The sequence below is a fragment of the Schistocerca piceifrons genome, chromosome 2 (genome assembly GCF_021461385.2).
Source record: "Schistocerca piceifrons isolate TAMUIC-IGC-003096 chromosome 2, iqSchPice1.1, whole genome shotgun sequence".
Lineage (NCBI taxonomy): Eukaryota > Metazoa > Arthropoda > Insecta > Orthoptera > Acrididae > Schistocerca > Schistocerca piceifrons.
Window position 1 is genome coordinate 401677326 of NC_060139.1, and position 17240 is coordinate 401694565.

Genomic DNA, 17240 nt, shown 5'->3' on the forward strand with positions numbered 1-17240 from the left:
AGTACAGCTGTGGTTCTTATTGGAATATTGGCATATTATGATTGTATAGTCTCCAGTAGAATGTTATGCCTCTCATTGATCAGAACCTCTTCTAATTCCTATAGTGACGAGGGGGTTGGGAATCAGCTCCAGAGTATGCAGTCCAATACCAAGCCCAGAGACGGTGCTGTCCAGGGAAGACGCTGCAGTTCAGTTGCATGCTTCTCATTCCACGAGTGTACTGTCCTGGCTGTGTGAATGGGTGCATTATAGTCCTGAAATATGGAATCATTGTTGGGGAACAACATTTGAATCATGGGGTGCACCTGATCATCTAAAATGTTCACATAATCGTTGGCTGTAACACAACCTTTGAAAGTATTGATGGGACCAGCAGAATACCGTGATATTTGCCCACACCATAACACTTCCACCTCCATGGTTAACCACTGGAATCAAGCGGTCATCATTGTAGGCTTCTTCTCGCATTCTCCAAATGTTAACCCTGCCCAATGTTGGAAATAACAAAAACGTTGAGTCATCGGACCATATAATGTGTTTCCACTGAGCAGCCATCCAGGAGTTATGCTCCTGACACGATGTTTTACACTTCTTTGCATTGGTTGTCATTACTACTGGTTTTGGTACAGTAGCTCGTCCATAAATATTCACTTTATGGAATTCTCGGCGGAAAGTGTCGATAGATATGGTGTCTTGAAGATGGCTGTTGAGCTCTGCAGTCACTCATTCCACGAGTGTACTGTCCTGGCTGTGTGAATGGGTGCATTATAGTCCTGAAATATGGCATCATTGTTGGGGAACAACTTTTGAATCATGGGGTGCACCTGATCATCTAAAATGTTCACATAATCGTTGGCTGTAACACAACCTTTGAAAGTATTGATGGGACCAGCAGAATACCGTGATATTTGCCCACACCATAACACTTCCACCTCCATGGTTAACCACTGGAATCAAGCGGTCATCATTGTAGGCTTCTTCTCGCATTCTCCAAATGTTAACCCTGCCCAATGTTGGAAATAACAAAAACGTTGAGTCATCGGACCATATAATGTGTTTCCACTGAGCAGCCATCCAGGAGTTATGCTCCTGACACGATGTTTTACACTTCTTTGCATTGGTTGTCATTACTACTGGTTTTGGTACAGTAGCTCGTCCATAAATATTCACTTTATGGAATTCTCGGCGGAAAGTGTCGATAGATATGGTGTCTTGAAGATGGCTGTTGAGCTCTGCAGTCACTTTAGCTGACATAGTTTTGCTTTGTTCTGACACAATTCCTGGTAATATAAGACGATCACTGTCATTTAGTTTTGATTTGTGCCTACTCATACATTTACATGATGATGTCATGACTGTTGAAAGAGTTATTCTTGAAACATTCAATTCAGTTGGCTGCCTTGGTTCCTGTTGCTCCAGCTGATTGGGTGCCCACAATCTGTCCTCTTTGGAACTCTATTAGGTGTTTCATTGCATGGTGATCTTGGCGTCTGAATGCAAATATGAAGTGTGCACTACTCATAAACAACCTGCACTGATGCCTTGTCTATACTGAACAAGCACAGTCCAGCGCGACACGTTCTTTACCTGCATTGTTGAGCATCGAACACAACCATCCCATTACTACCACTGTACACACTATTTTGCCTATTCTCAGTATGTATGCATGTAGCACAGGATGGTTATAATTATATTTTCACTACTTGAGAGGGCCCTCATCAAAAACGAATGATCATAGGACAATGAAATTTTGTGAAAATATTTGTAAGAGCATTCAGGATAGAACTGACAAATCAACCACTGAAAGAAACACAGTTTAATTTCCACAAGAGTGGGTAACATTTATTAATGGCTTACCATGTTTACATTCCAGGTTACAAATGTTGCTCAGTGTGATGACCATCTGCATCCACAACAGCATGGATATGACCTATACAGATTCCATTTCACAGCTGTTTGCAGCACTTTTTCAATGGAGGGTGTTGGAATGTTCAGCTGGCATAACACAACTTGTGACTGCTTGAAGGCTGCACCTTGCAACACAACTGGCCTTCGGCCTCTACTAGGAACAATTCCCAAATTGCCAGTTAATTCCAACTTCCAAATCATATTCTGCAACCCCCATGTTGATTCTCATGAAGAGCAGCAGCACTATTGCTGCTGTTTTGATAAATCGGCTTTATGAGTAAAGTCCTGATCACCTTGTCCATACCCATTTTGACTGTTTGCAACTGTAATGGTCACTGACGCATGTGTTTCAACCCTACATGGCCATACTAATACTGGCACCTCATAGCAAGTCATGACAATAACACAACTAACAATGCAAATCCTGCAGCACCCAGTCTGAACATCCTTCCTATAAAGTTGAGTATCCATATGCTAAAGTCTTCTACTTACACTCACTCAAGTAGCCAAAATTTACTTTTAACCACCATATAGACTATTACTATTTAACACAAACAAGGTGTGCTCATTGACAAACTGCACTATAGGAGTAAAATTACACTCAGAATTGCAACACACAAATTGTGGTGTCCCCCAAAAATTCAGTGCTGGGGCAGTTCTTATGCTATGCATACATCCCATCTTTCGATATATGTATTCTTCAGGTATCCAAAAGGGGTTATACTGAAATAAGGAAGAAAATACAACATTCGAATCCAATGTGTGCTCTGACAGGTGGTTGAAAGGCACTATCAATGTAGATATGTCACATAAAATGATTTTAAAAAAGCACATACCAATTTTAAACTAGAGCCTCTTTTATTGCTATATAATTCATATTCTTGTTTCTGCTCCCATGCCAAAACTTATCCTACATGTCATTTGTGGACACTGTCTGCTAGACAGTTTTCTTTGAGTCACAGCAGTGCCTCAACAAGTGACATTTCAATAATCATACATAAATTTTTAATGATATATCATCATTAAATTAGTCTTCCCACCCAGCCAGTATCCTATCAAGTTGGTGGGATGTATTTGGACTGTGAAAACTACAAATTATGGTTACAGCTCTATGCCAATCCATCTACAGCACAGCAATAGTCATTGGCAGAAACTCTTCAAAATTCACCAGGAGAAGAAGAATTAGGTGAAATCCACTAGACTGTCAATCAACTGGAGTGCACTGTAGGAACCAGTACCACAGTATGAGATATCATGGACATCACCCCGTCCTTGACCCAGCCAAAGACTTGCACTGATAACAACAGAATGATTCAGTATCTCACTCAATAAGCATTGCATTGTGGAAACTGATGTACAGGGTGTCCGTAAAGCCCCACTAACATTGCAAAAGACTCTTAGAGACAGAGCATCACAATTTGTTGTAAAACATTTGGAAGCTCTCAAAGTTTTTTACTGTAATGTCATAAATTCAGTGTGTGCTCCACTTGTGACTTGTAGAACATTAGGGCAATTTTCGAGTTGTGCCCTTGTACGGGTCAGCGTTCCAGCATCAACATTTCTGATTGCGTCATTCATGGAGTGTGAAGGGCAGCAATGTCATTGACTGCTGTTGTGTATATGTGATCCTTGACATAACAAAGCAATCCCACAAAAAGAAATTTAATGGCGCGACATCCGGAGAATATGAAGGCCATGTGAAGGGACCATCATGACCCATCCATATCTCAGAAATGTGTCATTGATCACATCCGACACATTCCAGCTTCAATCTTCATGCTGGAAGATGAGGGAGGTATTCCAGTTTCAATTTTCATGCTGGAAGATGAAGCAGCAGCTCATTGACCTGTGGTAGCAGGTACTGTTGAAACATGGTTGGTTGGTTTGGGGAAGGAGACCAGACAGCGTGGTCATCGGTCTCATCGGATTAGGGAAGGATGGGGAAGGAAGTCGGCCGTGCCCTTTCAGAGGAACCATCCCGGCATTTGCCTGGAGTGATTTAGGGAAATCACAGAAAACCTAAATCAGGATGGCCGGACGCGGGATTGAACCGTCGTCCTCCCGAATGCAAGTCCAGTGTCTAACCACTGCGCCACCTCGCTCGGTTGTTGAAATATGTCGAGGTAAACACTTCTCATTACATTTTCTGTGTGTGTGTGTGTGTGTGTGTGTGTGTGTGTGTGTGTGTGTGTGCGTGTGCGTGTGTGTGTGTGTGTGTCAAATATTAAGCTTTGCGATATCACGGACATGTTCTCGTATGTTGTGTGGGCTTTCAGGGGCCCAAATCCTAATGCTGTGGCAATTCAGTGTCCAAAAATTTGTAATATTGCTTCATCTGAAAACAGGCATTTTTTCAGAGAGTCATTGTCAGCGAGCATGGAACACATAAATTCATATTATAGAGGATGATCATTTGGCTGCAATAGTTGGACCATCACTACACATTTTGTATGCAAAAAGACATAACCATGTACGTTAATACTTTATGGACAGTTGATCTTGCTTGATGCTTTACATCATGCAGGATGAATTGACTCCTGGAGGCTGTGTTGAAATGGAGCTTTCACTCTATCGACATGTGCTTGAGGTACAGGGTGGAGGTCCACTTCAAGGGAGATCTTTGACACTGCTGTCTCTCTGAAGTTTCTGAACCATCACTTTTTGCTTGTTTTTGTTGCAGGTGCCCTCCCATACTGGCATCAATAATTGTGGAGTACTGCCGTCACAGATTAGGGTTCTGCATTTCAGGAGAGGCACTGCACGTTCTCCTGGTCTGTTACCATTTTGAAGCACTTTACGGACATCCAGTATAACCAGAATATTATGTGGCAATATCACTTCAGAACAAACTAGTGTACTTTCCCTTCTCTATTAGCTACATTGTATTTTTTTAGTGTACTTGTACTACTCTTTACCTTTTATTCCTTCAGAATTTAAATCAATTGAATTTCATGCTGGTAACAATGATGAGTTGTTATGTATTATCAGCTGGTATGTGCTCTATATGTCATTCACAATTCCATTCATCAGATGAACCACGTATGTAATAAGGTGCTGGCTGGATTTATTAGGTTCATTCAAATGAAACCTGGTCAGTGCGTCTACCTTTGCCTTACACTTAAGGTGGTACCATGTAACTGTGGGTATGGTGGCGCCATATATTGGTAGAGAGACTGATGCATATGCACCATCTGATGTTGCATAGCGCCAGTGTGGTTTCAGGCCGAAGACAATGTAGTCACACAAATTACCATCTGCTACCGAACATGCAGGTGAGTAACCAGGAAAAACGAAGAGTGGTTCGATTTTTGGCGGCGTAGGGAGTTGGAGGCCGTGAAATGTATTGATGTATGAAGGCTGTGTACGGTGAGTACAGTCTGAGTCGTTCAAGTGTTGTGGAATGGCGCGAACGATTCCTTGAGGGGCGCGAGTCACTGGAAGACGATGCTCTTCCTGGACAGGCTCATCATGTCATCGCACTGGAAATGGTTGTGTAAGTGAATGCTTTAGTATTGGACAACTGCAGAATCTCTGTGGACAAGATCCATCAGTTCCTGTGGACATCGATTCACAATGGATGACAAAGTGTGTGACTGGGTCCAGGCCTGGATTCGATGGCAGCCTACTAGATTCTTCAAGGATGGAATTGACCAGCTAGTGTCACAATGGGATAAATGTGCCAACAGTTCTGCGACTATTTTTGAGTATGTGTACTGTGTATAACTACATTTTGTGTTAATAAAATCGTTACCATTATTTTACACTAGTGACTGGGTTTCATATGAATGCCCCATACCCAAAAAACTCTTTCTGTGATGGCGAGATAAAAATTAAGTTGTCTATATGAACAACGCTGTAGTGTGATGCCTGTCCATCAAGCAAGCAACTTTTATTTTCTAGTCCATTTGTGGGAAGTTGTTCTATGGCTTGTTCTTGGTTTCTACAACCCATCTGCTTTCAAGTTAACATTATTCTTACTTTTCACTCCTTCTCCTCTCTTTCTCCACCAGCACAGTCATATATTTTTCTTTTACATTTCTCTGTCTGTCATTGTCTTTTGTTTATTTTACTGTTCCTTCTTTCAGTGCTTTTCTCTTTTGTATTCCCTTTCTCTGCTATTGTCTCTCCATGTCACATTTATACTTGTAATGCCAGTACTACTTTCTCTGTCTCTGACTTAACAACATCCACTCTACTATTTCAAACACTTTTGGTCTTTCCTTCTCTATTGGCTACATTTTATTTTTATTTGACTCTTATCGTATTATGCTCTCTATTCACTGACCCACTGCATAGAATTTGTTCTTTGGTAAATAAAAGTCAATACTGTTCTATTTAACATGTAATTGACACTACTACTATCAATTTAAATGTCAGTGATTACAGAAACAAATGTTTTTTGCCCATGAGATGAACAGAATGAGAAAAGATAAGAGATGACTTTCATACTACTAAACTTCATGAACTGCGAAAAACTTGTTGACGTGAAGTATATTTTAGAGAGGAAGAAAAAACGTAGAAAGTTTTACATTAAAATGAACTCCAAGCTTGATGAAAATAAAAAGGTAAATTCTTTAAAATATCATTTAAATTCTACCATAAACACAGTCTCCAACACATTAAAAACTTTTTGAAAGAATATATACTTGCATTTGATGGAATCTCTTTTGCACTGCTGCAGATATGACTGTTACTGAACTTGCAGACAACTGCTGCACTGCTTTAAAGCTACCTGACCATCTCAGAATGAGTTTTCCTGCAGAATAAAGCATACAAACAGTGCAGTCTGAGAGAAAATAATATATGGTAAGAAAATATGAATTCTTTTACAGCTTATCATTAATTTTTGTACTACTTATAATTCCAGAGCAATGTGAAAACATTTCTTACTCACTTCCGCCAACAGTAGACTACATCATGGCCATCCAAAGTTAATGCCAGTTAGCTGATAGAAACGAGCATTGAATGGTCGGTAAAACTCCCGAAGACGTTGAATAGCAGCCGGATTAATATAAGGGTGATTTCGTCCCTTTGTTTTACCAAGACAATGTGGGGTAGAATGACCCTCAGATTTCATGAGGCAGGGAAAACCTTTTGTTGAATTGAAATAGAAATGTTTCTCTGTAACTACTCTCTTCAAAGACAAGAAATCCTGAAAAAGGTAGTTATAATCTAATCAGTAAACATTTGTCTGTTGAGTAACTTTTTAGTATTATTTATTCACAGAATGACAACATATTTTCACAGTAACATAATACATCAAAGCAAATGTGTGTCTTGGCAAATGCAGCTTTATTAATGAGGTGAACAGGATAAATTATTCTGTTTGGACTAGTTTATTAATTGAATTTACTGATGACAGAATTACACTAATAAGAGTTCCAGTTGGGCAAATGTGCCTATATTTCCAGTGTTCTTAAACAGTTCCCTTTAGAAGTAACAGGAAATAACTTTGCCACAGCCAGTTCTTTGTTCTTGTGTGGACTAAGTCCACACTCAGAAATACAGGAAAATTATTGCTTGATGATTTACATAGAACTGTACTTAGGAGAGAGCTGTCCATCTTTGTAAATATAGTGTGGACAAATGAAATTGGTCAAAGCTATGGTAAATATTATGCTGGACTGGAAGAGAGGAGAAAGAACTTGGTTGGGCAAAGAAGTGGTTGGTGTTTTATCTAAAGGATGGAAGATCTTGTAGGACTGATCTGTCAGAGTAGATATGTATTCAGTGGGTAACTTGTAGGTACAGTCAGTAGCAATAAGGCAGTCAACATATCACATTTGTCTACGTCTGGAATGAGGTAGAAGAAAGAGGTATGTGGCTGCAGTTAAATGAGAAGATTAACAGACTCATAAGTCTGATAACAAGAGGAAACCAATGCATACATAAGTTCTTTTAGTTCAACTGAGAGAGTGAGTTATGGGAATAGATTTATGATATGCTGTACTAGTCGACCAAAGTTTTGTTGCATATGTACCATCAGATATTCTGAAGTAGTTCTGGTGTACTGATTCCAGGTATGAAATTCATTTTTCTTTGCAAGATGTCATTTGTTTACAGTACAGTTTAAAAGATTTTCCCACAGTGGTAATTTTTCAAAATACTGTTTGATAGTCTTTATTGCTAACATATGTAAAAGAATGCATTTAAGACTGCAGTTGCAGCTGTCTGGAAAGTGTTGCCATTTACTGGACTGTTGTTGGAGGATACCACCTCCTAGTTTGTTGAGAATACCTTGAATGCCACGGAGATAAACAAAGTACTTTTCTTATGAAAAAAGGTATTAATACACTGAATCTTCTCTCACTTCCAGAAATATGAAATAAAGTAAGAGCTGTGAAGTAAACATTTTTTTTGCCAACTCAAGATTTTCTTGAAGAGACTCAGATCACACACAAACAAACCATTCAATAAAGGTGATGGTCAGTGAGAGATTGCCATCAGATGAAAGGTTTTCAAAAGCATTCCCATTGTGCGTTACAACTTCTATGTCTACATCTACATGATAATTCTACAATTTACAATTAAGTGCCTGGCACAGAGTTCATCGAACCATCAACTTATCACAGCTCTCACAGTCTCTCCCACTATACTTTGAGGAAGCATGATCATTCAAAACTCCATCCAAGAGTGATTCAGACTGTGGGACAGGACATACTGCAAATGGTCTAAGAGATGGATTGCTGGATAGGCTGCCAATATTTTTTGTACTGACAAGGCAAAAATAAGTAACATGCATGGCCCTTGTGTTCTTGCCAAACCATGGGATCTGGAAATTTCTTTTCTCCAATTCAAAGTATTTTCTCACAACATTATGAAAAGCAACATGCAAGCCCATTTTGAGTCTTGGTCACTCTTGAGAACTTCAAAATATGATTTACAGGCATTTCTCACAAAGGCTGTAATAGTTTTCCATTGCCGACATAGTGTACAATATTGCAGGGAAAAGAATTTATAAAATTATAAGAATTGAATTTTGTGGTACGTAATATAGCTAACTGATTGTAATCAATGTGTTATCCATTTTCAGGATGTATTACAAATTGGAAGATAATTTATAAAATTCTACAAATCAGTTAAGTTATATGCACTATTGTGATGCTGTATATGGGCTGTTAAGGTAGAACTATGAGTCATGGCAAAGTATTTCAGCAACAATTAAAAGTCTTGAATTGCACAAAAAATTTGTACACACAATTTTTTTTGCACTAGTATACAATTATTTCATTCATTCAGTAAGATACTAATTCTCTCCATAGTGAATAGTTGATTTTATGTGTAATTCAGTACTGCACTTTTTACTTGGATGCAATAGTTGCTTATATTACTATTCATGTTACAAGTTATGTGGCCATTTATAGATAAGCCACTGCTTCAGTTGCTTTTTACAAGTATCTCTAGTAAACATCTTAAGATCATGCAGTAGCAAATTGCGAAAAACAGCTATTTTGAAATAAGGGTTTGTTGCTGTTAACGTTAATCTCTTGTTAACCACGCAGAAATCTGTTTTATGACTTGTACCATGGTTATGAATTTGCCTGTTCCAATTACTGGCATTAGTGTCTTCTTTCACTAACATAATGCTTTATGATTTTATATGACACACACACACGTACAGACAACATAAAATGTGAGAATATTGAAATTAGTAAATAATTATTTACATCATTTTCCAGGATTTGCTTGTGATACGATCCTCAAGGCTCTCTTCTGGAGGAAGTCCCATGCCATAGTACTATTCCACAAGACAGATATGGACACATTAATAAAAAAAAATAATAAAAGAAAACCAGCCCTTAGAGTTTTAGAATTAAGGTATGGTGATAATCTCCTTAATATATATAAACTAGAAGTTATTTTTTTTGCAGAAGTTATCAACAGCTGCTTTATTAAAGCTGGTCATTATGCACAATTTACATTCCAAAAAGATCTCTGATAGAATGTCATCGATTCACAGTATTTTTCTATTTGGACAACTCAGTTTCAAGTGAAAATAACTGCTGAAAAACAACTAAAGGCAATTACGAAATCTCCTGCAACAGAACATGGAAAAAAAATTATTAACCAGATATTTGCTAAGGCCTTTTTCCACGAACACTCTACAATCAAGCACAACAGCTTTAGTCTAATTCCCATGAGGGGAAACTATAATGAACTGTGACTTATAATGAGCACAAGTACAATTTGATTTAACAAATGTTAAATTGAAAGTAAATAGCTGAGAAAACATGAAAGGGCAAAGCTGGAAAGGAAGGACGATAGATGGAGCATGAGCTCAGACTGGACAGGAATGGGGAAAGAAATGGGTATGCATTTTTAAAAGGACCTATTACAGTTTCTGATTAAACAATTTAAGTAAATCACAGTAAAATTAAATATTTTTGGCCACACAGGGATTAGAAGTCAATCCCAGAATGCAAATCCAGTGTCCCATAAGGTGATGTACATACTTCAACATAACACCTGGCTGGTGCAGAGACTAAATCTGAGTCATTATTGTAAGAGGCCAATAAAACTGACTGACCATCAGAACTCTAAGTCTGGCCATCTGCACGAGCTCACAATACTGTAGGATGCAGAAGTGTCTGGATGAAATAATGTCTTCCACTTGAGCTGTTACTGTTGTATCCACCTGGCAGTCGATCCCTCCCCACATCAGGCAGGCGATGTGGGCAGTTGCCTTGCCAGGAGAATGTGGCTACATGGCTTCTATTAACACACAGATATTGCCTTGTATGCCTGGGCTGTTTACCACGGCATTACATGTTGCCTCCACAGCGTCTGGGGGCACCAACTTTGCTGATAGGCAGTGTGCCTGTCACAGCACAGAGTGCTGTCAGTAGGGTATTATTTTGCAATACCAGGTCACATGCCCTCACACCACCATGTGAAGAGCCATCTGCTCCAGACTATTCAGGCCACCACTGGACTGTGCTAAGACAGTAATGCCCTGTGCCTTAAGTCAACAGTACCAACAGTTCTGTCCAGCCGTGTCAGGAGTTCGGTCTCAAAGTTACAAGTTGGCAGTACCTGTACCATCAGTTTTATCTCACTGCTCCATGTCAGCAGACATGGTCCAATTTGTAGTGGTCTTCACCACCAGTATGTCAGCTGTCGTACACTGGCAGAACTGGCGCAGTAACATGCCAGGCCATCATGCCAACACCTACTACTGCTCTACGGTTTGTCGTGTAGGCACATCAAAGACAACATCACAGGAGAGACATTCTGTTTTAAGTGCTTGTGTGGATATTCATCCGAGGACATTATAATCAAGTTTTGTTTTGTTAATAAAGTTATTCTTTTAAAAGTGTCTTTGATCACTTCTCAGGACTAGGATACTTTAATGGCAATGAGGTGAAAGGTTGTTCTATATCTGTCATTCCTTGTTAGCAAAGCTTGTTCTGTTCTCCCTGTCAAGAGGGCAGTGTTCTTTGCACTCACGAGTTTTAAACCTTATTATGGTTTCCCACTTATGCAGCAAGTTTCTTAAAAGTTGTTGACTTTTATGCATAGTTCTGGCAGTTTGAAAATATGTGTACTAGTGTGACTTCTCATTCCCGCTACTCTTCTACTTTATTTTCAGTATGAAAAGTTAATGCTTCTTTTGCACTAGCAGTGTTTGCATGCACCATTTACAGGTTCAAGTGTATCATAATTTGTGTCTCATAATTGGAGCTACTATTGTATCAAGTCATTTGCTTGCAGGAACAGCAAATACAGGAGCTGTTACAGGACATAAGTGAAGTCACTGAGGTTTTGACTGCTACAGCCGCATCTTGGCATGCCACACTTGCATTTGCGCCACTTTGTGGTGTGTTTGATGTTCAGAAAGAGGACTGGGACTGTACTGTCAATAGTTAGAGTTGCATTCTCTGGCCTATGGCATCAGAGGTACACAATGTTGCGCTCACTTTCTTGCCCGTGCAGGTGTGGAAATTTTTCATTTGAACTGTCAGTTTTTCCTTTCGAGTTGCATCCAGAGAACTTAAGACTATGATTTGCTGATGGAAGAGTTAAATGTACATTTGCATTGTGTCAGTCGCCACCAGCCAAGCAAAGTTGCATGGCACAGCCTTAGTTAATGTTAGACAGTCTTTTTTGCAGTGTTCGAGTGAGCTTGTTCATGAACACAGTCGAGACAGGGCATCTGAGTTTTGTGTGTGTGGCAAGCTGGGACCCTCCAGTCCAGTTGTTTACAATTTTGTTGTCATGCCTTGCGGTACTCAGTGTCTTACCCTTAAGAGTTGTACAGTGGCAGTGCTGCCACTTTGGACCCAGCCCTTGCCTATGACAGCATTGGACACTGCATCTCTTGCCATCAGCACTGATCCTGTCAGCGCCCACCCTGTTATGATAGTGGTAAGTTACTATGAAACCAAACTGCTGAGATCATCAGAACAACCCTGTAATGGCTGGCCCTCCACCCAGTGTCACCACTGTTGCAGCCATCCTGGTTTTGGCTGTCGTAGTGTTGTTGCCAAGCCTGTCTGCGAGAACATCAGCACTGTCAGGGGTCCAGATGTCACTGGCCCTATCCTTGCCAGCCCTCCCATTGTCGCCAAATGTCTGTGATGACCTTGGTCCTGTTGTCAGGTTCGTAGATTGCTGGCCCTGTCCTGACCAGCCCTCATGCAATTGACTGTCTTGATGATGCCACTACCAGCCATCTTGTCTGTCCTACCATCGCCATCCTGGCTGGCCCTGCAATCATTGCCAAGTCTGTGATGAAGTCAGTCCTGTTGTTTCTCCATCAGTCACTAGCCCTGTCCCAGCTGACTGCATTCGGGAGGACAATGATTCAATCTCACATCCGGCCATCCTGATTTAGGTTTTCTGTCATTTCCCTAAATCGCTCCAGGCAAATGCCGGGATTGCTCCTTTGTAAGGGCACAGCCGACTTCCTTCCCCGTCTGATGAGATGGATGACCTCGCTGTCTGGTCTCCTCCCCCACAACAACCCAACCCACTCAGCTGACTCTTTGCCATTTCTGTCACCTGTCCTGTCCCAGCTGGCTCTAAAGTCATTGCCAGGCCTGTCTGCGACATTGTCCATCTATTCTTCAGTCTTATCACTGTCGCTGCTGTTCTGGCTGGCTTTCCTGACACTGCCAGTCCTGTTGATACCAACACCAGCTGCCCTGTTGGTGCGTTCTAATGCAAGTCCTGTGGTGGCCAATCCTCTCGCCACTGCGGCCGCCAGCTGCCATGCTTGCAGCTGGTCCAGTTGTTCCCATTAGCATTGCCACAGTCGCCCATGCAGCCACTCCTGTTGTTGTTGCCAGACCACCTATCAGTCTCAACATTCGCACTGGCACTATTGATCAAGTCGTATGTTCTGCTGTGCGTAGGAATGCGCCTTCTTGGAAGTATCTCCACAAGCCTCGCCAACACCATGCCCTTCACCATCACTATTTGCAGTGGAGGCCCATTGCCATCCACCGCCAAGGATATGGCAAGCTTGTTTTGTTGGGTTCATTTATTAGTGCTACTTAGTGGTTCACTTCTGTAGTTTTGTGAGCCTGACACAGAGCTTTTGCAAAGTTTCTGTACTATACTTTTGTATCCAAAATCATGGGTCCTACACCCCATGCTCAGCACTCTTGTTAGTTGCCTCCTGCATTCTAATACAATGGTTATGTACTTCCAATGTTCTTATATACGCACAGTTTTTTTGTGTAGTTCAATGCATTTTGTGTAGTTCAATGCACGTGGAAGGCAAGATTCTGCCATTGTATTTTTCCAGTTCCCTGGACTGTCAGCACTGGCAATAAGCTGCCTCCCCCCATGTATATGGTGCATCTTTGAGATGGCAAGGGGAGGGATGTTGTATCCGTCTGGCACTTGATTCCTCCATACTCCAGGCAGGCTGTGTGGACAGCCGTCCTGCCAGGAGGTTGTGGGTAAATGGCTTTATCAACACAGTTATTTCTGTGTTTGGTCTGGGCTGTTTACCACAGAGTTACACATCACCTCCACAGCACAGGACACCTCACAAATAGGCAGCATGCCTGTCTCAGCAGAGAATGTTGTCGGCAAGGTACTATTTTACTGTGCCAAGTTATACACCCTTACAGCACCATGTGAATATACATCAGCTCCTGACTATTTAGGCCACCAATGGACCTTGCTAAGGCAGTTACGCCCTATGCCTCAAGTCAGCAGTACCAGCAGTTCCATCTGACTGCACCAGCAGTTCAGTCTCAGCACTAGAAGTCAGCAGTACTAGCAGGGGAGAGACATTCTGTTGTATTTGGTTGTGTGGATATTCATCCAAAGATATTATAATTGATTTTCATTTTGTTGATAAAGTTATTCTTTGAAAGGTGTCTTTGACCACTCCTCTGGGTAAGGATACTGCAGTTAAGAGTATTTTATCTGCTCGTGATCTAGTAGTAAGGAGCATACAATGTAAACACGAAGTCACAAGTTGGAGTCCACTTATTCCTTTACTTTATTAACAATATTTCAGCTGTCTACTAAAGGTAATAGTCTGATGGGACCTGAAAGACAATTTGCTTCTCTTTCTGACCCCCCAATAATAGCAAAGCCTTCCATGAAAGAGCTCGTGGCTGCATCGAGACCAGAACAGTTTATACTTGTGAGTTTTCTCACGCTATAGTGACCATTGCCCACAGGTCACCTGAAGCCATCTGCTCTCCTACCAGATGCACATTATTAATAATAGTAATTACTTATTTCATGAGCTACTACACAGGACAATCTATTGTATCACAGTATTTCATCATAAATTGTTATTTCCAATTTCTCAAAAATTAATAACAGTTGGTGTCATTACAGAGTCAATATACAGATCTTTATTTGTTCATTTTTAAGCCTGTAGATGCTCTAGAAATCCAAATCTACACTTCCCAGAAAGTCAGATGATAGCAATAACAAGTCAAGTCAATTTGCCATAAGTGATACACAGTGCACAGTTATAACCAAATGTTGCTTTTGCAGATAGGAGCTTACATGTAAACATTCATAACAACAGTGCATACATTGAATCAACAGTATCAAAACAACCATTAAATGGCAATGGAGGAGAAATCATTAATTTTTGTGGTGAAAATAACTGTCATTCGACATTGTATCACACTCTCTAACAATAAAACAAGAAAAACGGTGACATCATTTGAAAAGCAATAGGTCTTGATACTACTCCGTAGCTTATCTTCAATTCACGTTGGGCAAAAAATGATTTCCAGCTTTACTAGATTGTCATCACTTTTTTCCCATTACCGAAGAAGTACAGTGTAACTTACTATCTTGAGCAGCATATGTGCCCGCTGGAAGCTCATGATACAGGTGCTTCAAATGTTAATTGAGCAGGTTGATAGGTGTTTGTTTCCCTTCAAGTGTCAGAAGTTTTTGGTTCCATTCTCTGTTTGTTCCTGAGGAAAACGTAAGGTGGTGTAGCAGGGTAGATGTTCCTATTTGCACATCAGTGTACAGTGTATGTTAGCTTACTAAGCAGGATGACATAGCCAAAGCTTAATTATAATTGTTGTTCATACGAGTGGCAACACTTTGATACTATCTTTACTTAGGTCATCCACAAGCAGATTGAGTGTGCCACCATTAATGTCATTCAAAGCAGTCAGAAAGGGCAACACCACCTCATTCATTGAGAACATGTGCCATTCTGATCATACAGTTGTTAGTATCATCTACTCACAATGTTTGGTATACAATTGCTCCTGATGCTTTGTCAAGAAAAGCAAAACATGCATTATGAATGACATTTGCTATCTGCGGTGTGTTAAGACACAGAGAATCTAAAATTAAAATAAAACGCTAACCAAACTGAGGGATGGGCAGAGTCTCTATGCATTTACTGCAGTTCTTGGAGTTTGATCTTAATCCAGTTCCTGACTGTTTTGCACTAATGGCTCCTTTAGGCTACCAGAATATACATATTAGAATCATCCAAGTGTAATTGCTAGAACACTCTAGTACCTTAAGTAGTACTGCATTGAATATGACTTGTAAAGCAACATTAATTTGACTTTCAGTCCATCTACTAGTGACTTACTGAATGATTTCTGAACTGCGCTGACTGTTTCATGAATTTTGTACAGTGTTGTGGCAGCTGGCAATTAGTGCCAGATGCAGACTGTTGTAGGAGGTAAGTAATTTGTAAAATAGCATAGAACTCATTCTGCCGAAAAGCACAATGTCAACAAGTCCTTAAATAAAAATCTGCAACCTGTGGGAACACATGAATGGAAACAGACTGTTGGATGAAAGCACGGAGAACATCCTGCTTTTTACAATGTTTTTGACAGAGAAATATAAGGATGCCAACTACAGGGTGTTTATTTCTGAAAAATTTCAAATGCAAAATCCATGAAATTTTTACAATGGGTTACTGACACAAAATAAATTGCTGATGTATAGCTGCTATATGTATTTCTACCGTAGTTTACTCAACTCATACTTGTAGGTTGTAACTGCAATTTTTCATGACATATGTAATTCTAAAACTGCCTGTCCATCTGTGCAGTTGCATTACACCTTGACAATTATCATATGAATATTGTGGAAGCCTAGAGTCATTCATCATCTGTATAAATCCATCAGGAACTAAATTAATAACACTTTACACTGACTGTGAGGCACTGTAAGAAAATCAGCATCACACTTATCTCCTTGGAGATACTATTATATTGGCTCCTCCATATCTTGGGTATAGCAATTTGAGAAGTTCAACATACACACTTTTTGGTTTTATTGACAAAGCATAAGTAGTGGTTGTATTGTAGAAATTACAAGTACATGATACATGTCATCCTTGAAGTATTTGGACACTGAATGACAGTTTTGTCTTGGAATGACTTATTCTCAATATTATTGTCAGCATTTTGTGTTTCTCATTGCATGCTCTGATGACATCTGCTCCTCCTGTCATGTTAGCAGAAGCTGGAATTGAACCAATGTACACATTTGCTGCTTTCGTTTTCTCTGTGGGTGTTCACATTTAGCAATCAATGTTGTGTTGTTTTTTCACTTGTATTCCTCTGTTTTTGTAGGATAATGCCAATGACAGTGTTTGAAGAAAACATTTTCTACATCCATAGCAATCGAAAAATATGTTGCCTATTAACAAGGTTTACAGAATAACCTTTGGAAATGCTTCAAAAATATGAATTGCATCTGAATGAGGTTCTGATTTCAGTATGCTTAATAATAATAATAATAATAATAATAATAATAATAAATGGGACAGTTTTGATTTATGTTTAGTTTTATGTTGGTACATCTGAGTATTATTAGTAACTTTACAACTTTATCCTACTCCCTAATTACAGATACCAGAATAAAAT

General features: G+C 39.9%; 1 protein-coding gene across 4 annotated transcripts in view; it reads right to left on the reverse strand.

Annotated features, from left to right (window-relative positions):
* Window positions 1–6553: 6553 nt before the first annotated feature.
* Window positions 6554–17240, reverse strand: part of LOC124777397 (heparan sulfate glucosamine 3-O-sulfotransferase 3A1) — a 158809-nt gene continuing 148122 nt past the window's right edge. For 2 of the 4 annotated variants that reach the window (XM_047252791.1, XM_047252789.1), the window contains exons 6-7: window positions 6803–7060; window positions 6554–6664 (exon numbers count right to left, since the gene is read on the reverse strand). In XM_047252791.1, the coding sequence (XP_047108747.1) occupies window positions 6824–7060 (237 nt within the window). In that variant the 3' untranslated portion in view covers window positions 6554–6664; window positions 6803–6823. Of the gene's footprint in view, window positions 6665–6798; window positions 7061–9575; window positions 9647–17240 lie in introns of those variants that run through there. The other 2 variants (XM_047252790.1, XM_047252792.1) reach the window with 2 other exon arrangements.